Here is a 14,334-nt window from a genome sequence, read left to right on the forward strand (position 1 = left end):
CAGCGAGGTTTACAATTTAGATTTACAGTCCCCGGCTCAATCTTTTAATGATTCTGCGGCCTCTCATTTTTATGCGTTAGCCTCGGTTACTGTCCAACAGTCAGTCACCCACAGCACCGAGGGTCCGGCCTGATTAATGAGGTGCAGGGACAGTTTGGACGTGCCCGCAGCTCCATCTGCTGTGGATACAGTTCAGTAACAGTGGGGTGACCCAGTTCGCTGACATCGCTTTGAAAACATCATGCTTCCCCCCCCCGCTTCAGCGACCCCGGCGGCAAGGAACCGCTGCCAGAACCCGCAGGGCCCGGTGTCGCCTAACCCACTTAAAAATCTGAATTGTGTCAAACATCAGTCCAGTGTGTTGGATCGTACTGTGTGTTTGTTATCCACAGACTTGATGAAAACACCTCTGCTTCCTCTGGGTGTCCCTTTAGCGTCTTGCGAGACAAAAATGAAATCCGGCGGGTAAAATTTAAAAAGCTTTTATTGTCATCTCACAGCAATCCATGCTGATATAAAGTCACATTTATACATACAGCACTGTGGACAAACTAGCCTCTTGAGTTTGCATTGAATGTTGCTGAACTATTGCACACCGTTGTCGTGGAAAGCAAATAACGCGTTTTGAGCTTATTGTAGCCGTCACTCACACTTCACTCCGATTTATTCACACAATTATTGATGTCATTGAATATCAAAGACACCAATCAGTTCAATTAATCTGTCCCTGTGCTAAATGATTTGTGTGTTTTTAAGCCCCCATGTGCAGGATTTTTCATGACATTAGTAGAAAAATGACCCAGGTGATATTTGGTTCGGTCAGAAACAAATCCTACACATCGGAGCTTCACATGTGACCCATCAACTGCTTTAGCAATTAAATAATGTCATATGAATTTACAACTCCTCACAAAAATGTACAATGAAAACCTGTGACGCGAATGTTATAAAAAGATGAACTCATTTTTAAAGGCGCAGGAGGTGAAATTAGCTTTGAAACTGTAATTCAGAGTAGGACAGTGTTGCCTGAGCGTGTGATTGTTAATATCTGTGACTATGAATCATTGTTTTGTTTTGTTTTTTTTGTCACAGCATCTTTCAAGTCTTCCAAGTTTTCTCCAGAATGTCATCTTGAAGTGAGTCTTGAGGGTTTTTCCTTGTTAGGATTTATGTGCACCTGTGTCATCGCTTTCTGTTTCTGGGGTCAGCTGCTGCAGGAGTTCGATGTAAAGCTTGACGCGGCTGAGAAGAGGCGCATTTTTCTCAGCGCGCAGCAGCTTTGAGTACACATTCTTATAGGTTTTCAACAGCTCCTCGTCCTTATTGCTGTAACAAACACACACGAGTCAGTCTGGAGTGAGTACTGTGAAAGATAAAACAATGTTAGATGTATATGCGTGGTTTAATCTGATCAGATTCTTGCTCACCTTGGTTTCCGTTTCATTGTTGTCATCAGTTTGATCAGCTGCAGCAGCAGAAAAGAGAAACTTGGCTCAAACACGCCAATTAACTTCATCACTTCCTCGAGGTTGAATCCAGACATGGGACCGCTGGCCACGTCGGGAGACTCTGCTGATTCAGCAGCGTCTGATTCACTCAACTACAGGACAAGCAGGAAAAGAAAATATGGTGTTGGTTACAGTGTGTGACCACGAACGGGCTACGGAACAAAGACGAACAGGCGTGGTGGAGCGCTCCCATCGGCTACTCTGACACTTACCTCTGTCTGCTCCTCCAGCAGCTCTTTATGAATCAGCTGGAAAGCGTGGCGAGTTTCTGTCATGATGTCTATTGCTCCAGTCAGGCTCTTCAGTTTAGCCGCGCTGCTGCTCTGACCTGTAGAAACACAACGTGAAACATGACTGTATGAGGCGTCGGAGACAAATGTTCCTGTGTTCCCCCAATTCAATCTTTCTCTCACAACAAAAAACCAAACATGACTGCCAGCATCTTATTATTTATCATGATGAATGGATGCTCACCTGCCATAGTAAACTCAGCAAAAGCCACCCTCTCCAGCAGCGTGCGGAGCAGCTCGCAGGGTGCATCTTTGAGGCTGAGGAACAAACAGACAGCCTTGCTGTAGTGAAGCTCTGCCAGGCTCCGATGCTGCTTCCTCAAGTGTTCATCCCCCACCTGTCACGCAATTACAGCCAGAAACACAGACATCTATCAGCGCGCCGTGTAAGTATGAAACACAGACAGCTCATGCTATTCCCATTCATCCACTCATTGTTTACTTCTTCTCTCTACTGTAGGCATGCATACAAAAGCCAAAAGGGTAGAATAATACGAATAAATTATTATAGAAATCTAATTGTATATAATTTTGCACTGCTTCCCACCTGGTTGCGAAAGCAGCTGTGGTACATGGAGGCCAGGCGGTGGTGGATGGTGGCGGCTCTGTACTGATAGAGCGGCTGACGAGCCGACTCCGTCTGCAGGTCACAGTACTTGAGAGACTTCATCATGGCTTCGGTCACCTCCCGCTCAATCTTGATAGACACAAACAGCGCCGAATAATTTAAAGTTTAATTAAGTGTCTAAAAGCTACTGAAGCAAAACATGAGATAATAACAAATTAAGCATATTGTCAACGTTTTTGTGATATTCTTGATTTTTAATGTGCGGAAAGATTTTGAAAATGTGGAATATTTGTTGACTAATAATAACAGAAGCTTTGGAACCCACCTGCTCCTGTGCCTTCCTGGACAGCGGGGCGTAATCCTGCAGAAGCGTGGCCAAGGTGAAATAGGTTGTGGACAACTCCCAGTTCACGCTGTCCCACACTGCTGGGTGGCTCTCTCTGCTTGCCAGTGACTTCATAGCTCGCAAGTAGTAGTCTATGGCCTGGGGTAGAAAAATGAGAGGAGAAAATGAAATGAGATCAACAAATACAGCTCAGTTCAATGCAGAATTGAAGACTTTAAGAGCCTGATGTGGCACCTTGTTGTAGTAAAGAGCCTCTTCAGGTGAGAACTCCCCTCTGCTCTGGTCGGCAGAGATGGCACAGTGGGCCTGAGCGCAGATTCTCATCAGCCTGCCCGTATTACACAGCAGTAAGGCCGTGTTGGTGCTGTCCCCGATGGACTCAAAGTCCTTCATTCCTTTCTCGAAGAAGGCAAAACTCTTTTTCCACATCTCCTGCTCCGCGACAGACACCGACTTCTTCACTAGAAGGCGAGTGGGAGGAGTAGAAAGCCGGTAATGCATTTTTATGAACAATTTTTACTCAATATTCTTGCTGATCCCAGCAGACGGAGATTGTTTTTTTTATTATTATTTTCCATTTAAATCTCAACATTACTCAAGCAACCGAGATTCTGGAAACACTTGGGGAAAATTACATAAATAAAAACATGAGATTGTGTCAGAAAATCAAAATAAAAAGCTGTCATCAGACTGTTTTCTGTACACTTGTCCTGGTCTGATCTAACGTACCTTCCTTCTCGGTTTGCATGGCTGCAGCCTGGTTCATGTAAAAGACTCCCATCTCGTTGCGGATGTTTCCCAGCCTTTTGAGAACCTGAGCCAGCTGATCAGAGGTATGGTCTTTCAAAGCCTCGGAGACGAGCAGTTCGTACGCCGCCTCGTAGCACTTGCTGCTAACAAACAGCTGGTACTCGGGGTCCATGGCCAGGTCTGTTGCCATGTTGAATGCTAGTGGATAGAGAGTGAAAGCATTGAGTGGGATGATCAATAATTGAACAAAACAGGATTATTTTCTATGAACTATTATGCTGGAACTGAAATAGATAAGAGGATTTTCAAGCCCTTTGCTGTCTGCAAGCACTTGTAATTTCAACACATTTCTCTTTACAGACTGACCCTGGCAGCTGCTCTCTCTGTGCAGGCTGTGCAGGATCTCCTGGTCCTCTTTGGTCTGGTAGCTGTATTCCTCCAGGTAAGCTGCTCTGTTGTTGGCATTCTGGGCCAACATCAGCTGAATGTCCCCACACAGAGACAGGCACTGGCTGTGAAACTGCAGCACTTGTGGGTGCAGTGTACCGCTCACTGAACAATAGGCGTCTGGAGGGAAGCGGCGGTAGAAGAGTGGATGGAGAAACAGTAATAAATGTTGAGTTATTGCACTGCTTTCATAAAATATTGAAGTAACGTCTACAAAGAAATGGAGCTGGAGTTGTAATTATCTGATTCTGCATTAATATTAGATAAATATTTCATAAACTCCAGGCTGGTAGAAACTGCGAGCAAAATGTCCACAAGAGTCCTATTAAAAAGACGTGTAAAGCTTTAACTAGTGTAACTAGCTTACCGTAACACTGCAGAGATAGCTTGATGTAGCGCAAGGCTCGTCCGTACTTCAGTAAGTTAGTGGCTGCGTCGGACAGGACGTAGTAGGCTTTGGAGGCTTTGAGGAAGAGCTGCAGCTTCATACGGTGCTGCCAGGAGCCGGGGATCATCCCTGAGCGAGTCGGGTGCTTCTGGTCGGCCTGTAAGGGTCCCGCTGTTCACACAGACATAGAGGACAACAGTAAACCTCAGAGTGAGCTGTGATGTCTGCCTGGTGCAATAGCAGATCATTTGTTATTATATCAGCTCTGAAGTGACAACTGCACACTGACCTCTTTCGAGCAGGAGAGAGATGCCTTTCTCAGCAGCACAGGCTCCGTTAGCACTTCTGTCTTCATATTTAAGGGGAATGGGTGTGTTGGGGTCTGCAGCTGGGAGATCACTCTCCTTCTTGATGCTGCCGTCCACTGCCTTCAATCCCTGCGCAGTACATTAGAGCCACTCAGTGAAAGAGGACTCCATCGATTTAGCATTCTCAGACTTATAACTGTTTTAAAAACAGTACAAAAATCGATGTGGTTTCATCTTTTCTATTCCATACGTTTTCCTTTCTTCAATGCAGCTCGACCACCAACAGCTCAGTAAAAGATCCAGGTGTATTACTCTCATAGCAGTAACCTGGAACTGCTAGCCTGAAGTAGAGATGAGGAGCAGGCTGCAGACTTCTGATGAGCTCAGTTCTTTCAAGAACCATACACTGAAATTCTTTTTCATTTTCAAACTGGTAGTTAATTCCCAGCAGACACTGACATAACTTGAGGCATTTTTTTTTTAAAGATCTAACAAAAGGCTTCATACAACTTCTTTTTACAAATACAGTAGTACTCCCCTAGACCTGACTTTGATATGTAAAATAGGTGGAGTTTCCCTTTAATACTGCACAGACAACGAACTTCTCATCACACTTTTAGCATAGTATGTGAGCTAAACACAAATATCTTGCCTTCAGTACGTAGCTCAGGACGTGTCTGCACCGCTCCTCTTTGTCGTGAGAAACAGGAAAAGCACAACTTGGCTGCAGAAATGAAAACAAAAAGATTATCTCTTTGTGTTTACATTCAACACATCTGTGTGAAGAAGGCAGGAGAAACATTTCAGGAGTAACTTACCCTGATCTGGTAAGTGGATTTGTATTTCTCCGGGACCGACAGCTCCCCCACGGAGCGGATCACGGCCACTGCTTTGCTATCATCCTGTGGGCTGGAGCAGTTACCGTAGGAGCCATTATCATCGCTGTCCTCCGTCAGGTCCTCCTCCTCCTCCTCTTCTTCCCTGTCCTCGTCGCTGTAGCTGTCCTCTGAGCCACCGGCCCGCAGCGACTCTCCTCCATCTTCTTCGGGAGGCTCGTCGAGCTGGAACAGCTCTGACAGCATGTAGTGGGCGGAGGCGATGATCTGAACAGGCAAGAGATAGAAGCGATAAGGACTGGAGTCAGGTTCAATCAAAGCTAAACAATGGAATTCTCAGACTGAGTAAAGTACTTTCTCCTCAGTCAAAATATAGGTAAAACATTTAGTACTGAAAGAAGGATACTCTACGTGTGTTCCCCACCTACATATTACCTGACAGCTCATTTTTCAACTGTGGGCTGCGGCTTTGAAACCAGTTTAGGATCTGTGTTACACACAAACACCTCTCTTTCCTGCCTTTATCTAATTCTGCGTTTGAAACTAGGATGAAATTTGTCAAACTTACCTGAGGATGCCTCTCCTGATCGAGAAGTTTGACACAGTTTAAGAGCAGAGTTCTGATTGTGCCGTAGTGCTTTCTGTTCTGCCTCGCCTTCAGCATCAAGTTGCTGGCCACTCTGTGCCACAAAATAGAAAAACAACAGAAACACATGTAATTACATTACACATATAATTTCAGCTAAAACCCTTAATTAAGCGGTAAATTTAATTAAAAGCAACCGTAGCTGAGACAGAGTAGGCTACAGCAACTAGGAGTGTAATGGAGCCTATATATGGTGAAAAAAAAAAACATGAGAAGCATCCAAGAAAAGTTTCTGATGCACCACATAAAAATAAACTAGGCATTAAGAAGAGAGATTAAAAAGAGAAGATGCAAAATAAAGGAATCAATGGCAAGGACAAACACAATACCGCTGGTTTTGCTTTTCCTTGTTGGAGAACACAGGTTGGCATTTGTAAAGACACTACATCAGCTATGTAGCTACTACATCTATGTTATAAACCTGAGTCGACACTGTATTTGTAATTACTTCTACTGCCAGAAGGGGGAGACAAGTTCAGCACTGCAGATCTGATCACTTCTTTTACTGTCTTTTGCTATCTTTAAAAATTGACAAACAAAATATTGTAAGCTCATAAAAATGTAATAAAAACAAAAACCAAAGCTGCTCTCATAGGGACACTTTAATTCATTTATTTTTTTAAAATGTAACCATGCAATTCAATTTCTCAAATGTACCGAGCAGTTTGTACAACGGCAGGAATCCCACAACACAAAGATGCTCATGTCCTGATTCACTCATACTTACTTGTACAGTAACACAGCCACAGGAAGAGTGAAGGGATTCTGACATTTCTCTTCTTCAGCCTCCTCACACAGAGTAGTCAGATCATAAAGCTTCACGATGTCACTCCCACTAGCTGTGGATTCAAGTAGGTCAGAGAGCATTAAAACAGACGAGCGCATGGTGCACAGTACAGCAGCTACTGACTGAACAGTAAGATTCCTGTTAGGTTATATCCCACCTTTGAAAAGCCAGTAGGTGTGACCCTCTTTGGTGCAGTTGGACTTAAGAAAGGAGAGGATATTCTGGGCGATGTCTTTCACTACTCTGGTGGAGAAAGTGGAGTTCTCCAGATGGGGGATGTCCTCTGTTTTTATCATCTCGTATTTCTGAAGCAAAAACCACAAAGGCAAAGAGAATGAGAGAAGTTAGGGTTTAAAGGCTCTTAAGTGCCATCGTGACCTCAATAACAAAAGACAGCACTACTGGTTTGTAATCAGGATTGTACGTTAAGTTTCAAAAAAGCTGTTTTTAACTTATGCAAACGTATTTATCGAGGGTTATCTAATTGATGTGTCTGCTCCATATGAGTTACCTGTCACACTATGCTATGTATTGCAGGTTACTGCATTCAAAAAGTTCCCCATAATTAAGCCAAAGAGCTAACATTAGCAAAGACTTTTCATATCAGCTTCAGATCTGTGCGTACTACATATAATTCAAAAGTCCCAATTTAAACTTGGAACTTGGTAGCTTAAGGTGTTAAGGAGTTACAGCTATTTCCAAGAAATGCATCACAGTTAAAAAAAAAAAAAAAAAAGCAAATGTACCTAGAAACATGCTCAAAATTGGAATTAGATTGTCTATACCATGCGTCTATATTTACCAACTACATACAGACACCAGCACAATGCTATAATGTCCTGCATTTCACATACTACAGTGGAAGGAGATAAAAAGATTGAAAATGAGCCATTTTGAATACAATTTTCCTCTAAAAAAAAACAGCTTACAATCTACTGTCTATATAACAATCGCAATTATGAAGCAGATAGTGATAATAACTGCAAAAGCGAACCGTAACTCACCTGAACAATGCCGTTGACATGAAAACACATGACAAGCTCTGGGACGTTGCACATCAGATTGTCGAGCCAGTAGTCGATACCTGTCAAAATGTTGATTGGTTTATTGTTGTCCCTGAAAAAAACACAGCGAGAGAAAGTTAGACAGTTAATATTAGATTAAGCAGGAACAATGTAGTGGAACGATGTGCGGTTCTGATGAGGCTGCAGCGTCCCAAATTAAATTTCTGGTTCACCTCCTGAGGTCAGCTAAACTAAATTAAAAACGGACCTGATGAAGAGAATTTTTACAGCTATAATCACAGTGTATATTCCATGGACATACTGTATGCCACCCCATTATTTTCTATTCCATTATGCGTGTAGATTAATTTGCATTATCTTGCGAACGCAGACAATCTAACAGAAGGCAACAGAATTGCGATGTGCAATTCAATTAAAATACACAATTACACTATCATTTTGCCTCCATGTGAGTGTTAATTTCAGGTCCTGGATAGAAACAATTGGATTAAAATTCCAACCTGAGTCTCAGACTGACGGCAGGATAGCGACCACCTCCGAAAATAGGCATGTTGGAACCAACCAGCATGTGGATATCCTCGAATGTCCACATGATGTTTCGCACAAAGTCGTTCCTTAAACCCTGTCGAACAAGAGACATTACAACAGTGTGTATACATGACATATACAGTGGTGGTTGTAGCAGTACATCGTTAAGGAACAGTCAGAGATTTTAGTACCTGACTGCTCTCCCCTTCGTTGAAGAGTGTCGGGAGGTTTTGCTCTTTTGGTACAGACGTCACCTGGCCCAGAGCAAACATGCTGTCCATGGACACACTTTCCTGCATGATTAACAGCATCAGTGTTTTATTGTTAATACATCTCACTTCATACGAAAAGCTCTGTATGCGAATGACTCCAAGCCAAGAACAAAATTCAAAGCAACAAGCCTTCCTTAATTTCTTATCAACTTATCTGACTTTACCCCTGAACACTAATTGACTGTCTCATAGCTAAGCTACCTGCTTGGAAGCATCCGACTCTTCCGCATCAGACTGCGCGCTGGTGAAAGTGGTCGGCCACGAAGAACTGAACTCCTCGGCCCCATTCTCTTCTTCCCCTTCATTCAGGTTGTCTGATACAGGCTCTGCAGCTCCTTCACCGTTTATACTACAGGGAACACACAGGTGGCCATGGTATAGGACTGAAAATAAAACTTTATGCTAATTCAAGCAGCAACAAACACTCACCTGTAGTAGAGGAACTTTGATAGGATTGCTTTCTGATACCAGTGCTCTTTACTCTTCTTTTTCCTCTGCCATTTCTGATCTATTAGCCGCTGGTAAAACTCCTTCAGCCATGTCCAGTCTCCTGTCTACAACACAGACATCGCAGGAAGATTAAACTAGATACCTCAGAGTTACTGTCACGAAAATAATAATAATAATAATAGTGCAGAAAAATCTAGAATATGCTCAGCTGTACCTGAGAGGACCTCATGAAGAGTTCTTGAATGTCCAGCTCATCCAAAAGCAATGTTCTCCCCACGCGGTGGACGGCCATACTAACATGGGACTTGCTGTAGGGAATTTTCAAAAGCTTCTTGATGTTCTGAAGGTGACAGAAAACACTGTTAACATCAGCTGCATGTTTCAGGGGAAAAAAAGGAGAGAACGAGCTCTGCGACAGCTCCACTAACCTCCGAGTCTGACACCACGTCAACATCATCCCCGATGCAATCAATGAAGTCGTAGGCCATCCCGAAACTGCAAAAAAAACAAAACTTAATCAATACAGACGATTTACAGATAGATTAGGGTCTGACTGTTAATTAGAGCCTTCCACTGACTAATCTGCATTTTTAATTTAATCACTGATGGTCCTGACATGAATGTGGGTGACTGACAGTATCTGGTGCTTATTTAACTGGTGGTTTAGATTTTTTTTAAAAAGGCAGAATGCACGCAGCCCTTTACACACTGTGCACAATGTGGATGAAGCAGTGAGTACTAATCAGTCTTCATGAGTGCATTCAGACCAACAACAGAGGCCATCTGCTCAACAGATTCCCACAGTCACGCAGAGAATGGAACATTATGCTGTCAGCCTCTAATACAAACTTTGACTTGTATCGTCTCTCAGTGGAACATACTCGTAATATCTTAAAATTGTCAACGCATACACGTGATCTATAGCTGATAAGTGTGATTCAGATTGTTTTAAACATTATCTCAAGAAAGCGATCACTGACAGTAACTCACGTTTTAACAAATAATCCACCAAAATCAGCAATACAACTCAACAGCACCACAAACTACTGAGTCTGGACTGACCATAAGGATGAAGAAATATCCCCATCTACAGTTGATTTAACCAATAACTCACAGTAGACCCACAACATGTACTGGATTCGCATTAGCTTTACCTAATACAGTAAAAGAGAACAATTTAATGTCCCTCATGTTCCAGTAATAAAGGTCTAAAAGTTTTTAAGATGTTCACTTCTGCAATTCCTCAAACCCACCTACAACTAGATGGTCTTCTAGCTTCATAAGGCAGTAGAATTTTAACTGAGCTGCTACATTCCAACCAGTCGTCTACCTCAGACTTTGTATATTCCTGCTCCCTTTGCTGCTTGCAAGGTTAACATTCATAGGTGCCTCTTGGTCCACTGCATTTATTTACTTCCTGGAGCTGCCTCTGTTCATTCTAAAACGTCTCCGCCACTAAAAAAAGCACACCAAATGACTGCAAGACTAAAGAGCCTCAGTGCACTCCTGCTATCTGAGAAGCCAGTGAATTACTTTTGTTTTGATGGCAATATCTCCATAATCATAAGACAATCCTCAGTGTCAGAACGCTCTGCAGCTAATGCGTTTAACAATACCATTAGTTTTGATCACAGGCCCACAAGTCAGCGCTCTATGGAAATGGTAACACTGAGGGACATTCGGAGACAGTGGGAACTTTCAGATTTAAAAGTAATAAATAAGGATCAGGTAGGTGACTGTTTTTATGTCGCTTGTTGTGCTTCAATGCAAACCTAAGCTTGGCCTGTGTTTACATCTGTTTTGTTCCCTCCTTCTCTTTGTGCTGCCATATACTGCATTTTAATACAGTCCAAGTCCTGATAAAGAGCTTTTCTCATTTTCATTTTTCTGACTCTGCAGTCAGAAAGTGGAGCAAGTATGAAATAGAGGCTGAGACACAGCCAATTTAAAAAGCTACACGTCAACCAGCAGTCACCTTGGAGCCATTTCCAAGCTGCAGCTCTGCACCGCAAAAGTAGATTTTATACCTGCAACACTGTCTGACAAACTCTTCAGATACATGAATTCAGAACAACAGATATGCTGTGATTCTGCGATATCTTCATGTAAAATGGCTGCGAGAGAATACTGAATGTCCCACACATCTATGTCGGCTATTGAGGGGGCAACACAGAGAGAATCTTCTTCCCAAAAGGGGCATTTACAACAGCAGCTCAGCTGTATGTACAGCTACAGACTGAAACTGTTTAGAACAGGGCTACAACCACGTGTTACACAGTCGTGATAAACTGAACTACACCTGCAGTATTCAGAGCTGAAAAATTGAAAGACACATTCTGAGAACATGTGAGACTTCTATTAATGTGCTCCGACAATATGGGATCTTTCAAATCTAAATACATACACTGAATCGTGACTGTACATACGACAACATTATTAACATTACAGTGTGGTTTAAAGTTAACCTAGAAACTGGCAAATGTGGTTAACACCATTTTGCAGATTATATTTAGCTAAAAGATCTCATTGTAGGTGTCATTGGTTACCTAAAATATTATGAGAGATAGTTTTGCAGTATTAAGTCCCATAGTTTTACACTAAATCTCCAAATATTAACAGTCAACACTCCTGATGTTATACCTGGAAAAAGGCTTGCTCTTGCTGCTGGATCCTAATATAGTGGTGCCAGCGCTGCCCAGCTGAGGGTTTTCTCTCAGCCAGTTCGCAGGTGGCAGCTTCAAGTCCGTCTTCTCCTGCAGGAGGGCATAGCTGGTGGGAGGTGGGGCGGCAGAGTACTTGACCACAGCACGGCTCTTTATTTCACTGGTGCCTGAACATATTGCAGAGTCCTGAGAAATGAGAAAAGGTTCGTTAATGACAATGACCAGACAACACTGACTGATATTTAAGGTTCATGTGGTGGGTGGCAACGAGAAAAAGAAGGAGCATCGATTAGTGCGGACTTGTAGATAAAGAGCTACCGGTTTGAGACTGGTTCCAGTCAGAGGAGTGAGTCATTTCCGACTGGTGCAAAGGGAAACAAGGAGCAGGAACACTGACCTGTCTCCATGCAGGGTTGAAGACAGCTGCTATGAGTAGCTTGACATACCAGAGAGTCCCCATTCCATTGGCTGCTCTTGCCGTGGAACAGTTTTGGTCTATTTTGTTGTTTTTCAGAAGTTTGCTTTTTTGTCTAAAATGCCCTGGAAGTGAGCAGGTAGCAGGCAAAAACACCTGGGTACTGGTCTTAGGGCAGACTAGTTTTCTTTTCTTTATTTATGTTTGTTTGTTTTGTTTGTCACTCTGCTTCCTCTGCTACTTCATGACTTAACACAGCTGAATCCAAACAAACAATCAGGGCAGACTCAGAGTTTGTTTTTAATTGTTTGCTGTGATGATAATTACGTGCTGAGAGTTTTAAGTGTTGTCCTCCTTTGTTGGCAGGGTTTGTTGACTGCAGCGTACAGCGGTGTGCTAGTGGAATGTAGCTCCTGCATTGTAGCAATAGCTGGGGAAAGTAAACACTTGCTACTTCCCACTTCCTGTAACTATGGCCTGCAGTGGGGTGGTACATTGATATCAGCCTAATGATGCATAATTTGTTTAACTCTGGACAGTTGAGAACTCAACGGCCAAGCTCTTAACGAGAACTAAGAAACACAAGCACATCAGGCTTCCTTTTAACCTTGTTATACTGGCTCACAGGATGTTTTAGGATAGATTGTAGGATTTCACTGATCACTTTTAAAAGCCTTTCATAACCCGTCTCATAGTTATATGTCTGATCATTACGCACCATTACTGATCCAGTCTTTTGTCTGTTCCAGGCTAAAAACTAGAGGGGACATAGCAAGCTGCCCATTAAAACCTCTTCATACGTCTATCAAAGAGCCATTCCTGATTTTTTTAAAAGCTCTTTATTGCCTTTAAAGCGTTTTTGGTTTCATTTGATAATGCTTTTACCTCTTTAACACTGTATTGGTTTTATACAACATGTTGTATCTGTCTTTTACATTCTGATTATTCTATGACTTGTCTGCTATGAAGCACTATGTAACCTGGATACTGAAACTTGCTCTATAAATAAAGAATATTATTATTATATTACTTTAGATGTTGACTTCTAAGGCCACATTTGTCATGAGTATAATATTACATGTTGCATTGACTTTATATATTCATAAATAGCTAGCTGTTACTGGTGCATAGACTTGTTTATTTCACATAGTAAACAAACGACAGCTCCTCCCAGCTACTTACATGTTTGCTGTTCTCTCCTGTGCAGGTAGGACCACCGATTTCCTCCTTTGCAGTGTCCGAGGGGATCCCAGGCTCTCTGTCGCCAGCTGATGCGCTCATACTGCACACACGTCCGTTGAATCCAGAGAAACACTGACAGTTTCTCAACAGCTAGACAACATGTCCATACTGGCTTGGACAAATCATTAATAATCTATACAGCAGCTCAATAACGAGCGACAGACGTCAGTAATGCCGATAAAGTTTGGGGTACCTCTGGTTAGTTTGCTAGCTTGACAGGCTAGCTCCTTGAAATAGCAACAAAAAAAACAAAAAGTGCAGCTACTCCACACGGTTGTTTAATTAAAGCTAAACGACACTCTCGTGAGAGGCTGTCGTTGTTTCGTTAACGCTAGTAATGTTTAGCCCTTAGCTAGTTAACTGGTTAACCCAGCCTGCAGCTTCTTCCCTGTCCATCAGCAGCAGTCTGTTTACAGAGCACACGTTACAGAGCTCACCACCACTTCCTGGTTCACGGAAGGACCGGCTCTAAAACTGGGCTTATTTTTTATTATCACTATTTTTAAAAATTGCTACATTTCAGAAAATCATAAGCAGTGGCACTTAGAAGTTTATAACGTAGAACATTAGCTTCGTCAGAAAATATTCCGGCTACAAAAAAAAAAGCACGTGACCCGGAAGTATTTTTCAGAGGTTCCTTCTGGAAAAGTTGAGCACTTTCTATTTTGTGAAATTCACTGACAGGCTGTCAGTGACAGGCTGTTGTGTGTTTTTATTTATATCATACACTGAATTTATACACAGTCACTGCTACAAATGCACCACAGACCACAATTAAAACTATTCAATTATTTAAATTAAATCAAATTAAGTATGTGAACAGTATTGGCAGCAAAATTTATATTATATTATATTATATTATATT

The 14,334-nt window shown here is 42.3% G+C and overlaps 1 protein-coding gene across 1 annotated transcript; it reads right to left on the reverse strand.

The window, feature by feature from the left end:
• Positions 1–466: 466 nt before the first annotated feature.
• On the reverse strand, positions 467–13,870 carry edrf1 (erythroid differentiation regulatory factor 1). Its single transcript, XM_008282350.1, has 26 exons — positions 13,663–13,870; positions 13,410–13,509; positions 11,790–11,998; positions 9,578–9,644; positions 9,364–9,489; positions 9,129–9,253; positions 8,901–9,048; positions 8,619–8,720; positions 8,400–8,521; positions 7,879–7,990; positions 7,032–7,179; positions 6,815–6,926; positions 6,010–6,121; positions 5,424–5,708; positions 5,258–5,329; positions 4,587–4,734; positions 4,277–4,468; positions 3,829–4,029; positions 3,442–3,660; positions 2,947–3,173; positions 2,692–2,850; positions 2,346–2,495; positions 1,983–2,136; positions 1,721–1,836; positions 1,428–1,600; positions 467–1,326 (listed from the first exon to the last, which is right to left on the reverse strand). The coding sequence occupies exons 2-26, from the start codon at positions 13,506–13,508 to the stop codon at positions 1,161–1,163; spliced, it is 3,744 nt and encodes a 1,247-aa protein (XP_008280572.1). The 5' UTR covers position 13,509; positions 13,663–13,870; the 3' UTR covers positions 467–1,160.
• Positions 13,871–14,334: the final 464 nt, after the last annotated feature.

The sequence above is a fragment of the Stegastes partitus genome, unplaced genomic scaffold (assembly GCF_000690725.1).
Source record: "Stegastes partitus isolate 25-593 unplaced genomic scaffold, Stegastes_partitus-1.0.2 Scaffold267, whole genome shotgun sequence".
Lineage (NCBI taxonomy): Eukaryota > Metazoa > Chordata > Actinopteri > Pomacentridae > Stegastes > Stegastes partitus.

Bases quoted from the DNA above. Each gene is read 5' to 3' on its own strand.
- edrf1 (XM_008282350.1), bottom strand. From the start codon at position 13,508: ATGAGCGCATCAGCTGGCGACAGAGAGCCTGGGATCCCCTCGGACACT. The intron at 5,330-5,423 runs GTAAGTTACTCC...TCATTTCTGCAG, and splicing joins AATCCACTTACCAGATCAGG to CCAAGTTGTGCTTTTCCTGT. The intron at 1,837-1,982 runs GTGAGCATCCAT...GTGTTTCTACAG, and splicing joins TGCTGAGTTTACTATGGCAG to GTCAGAGCAGCAGCGCGGCT.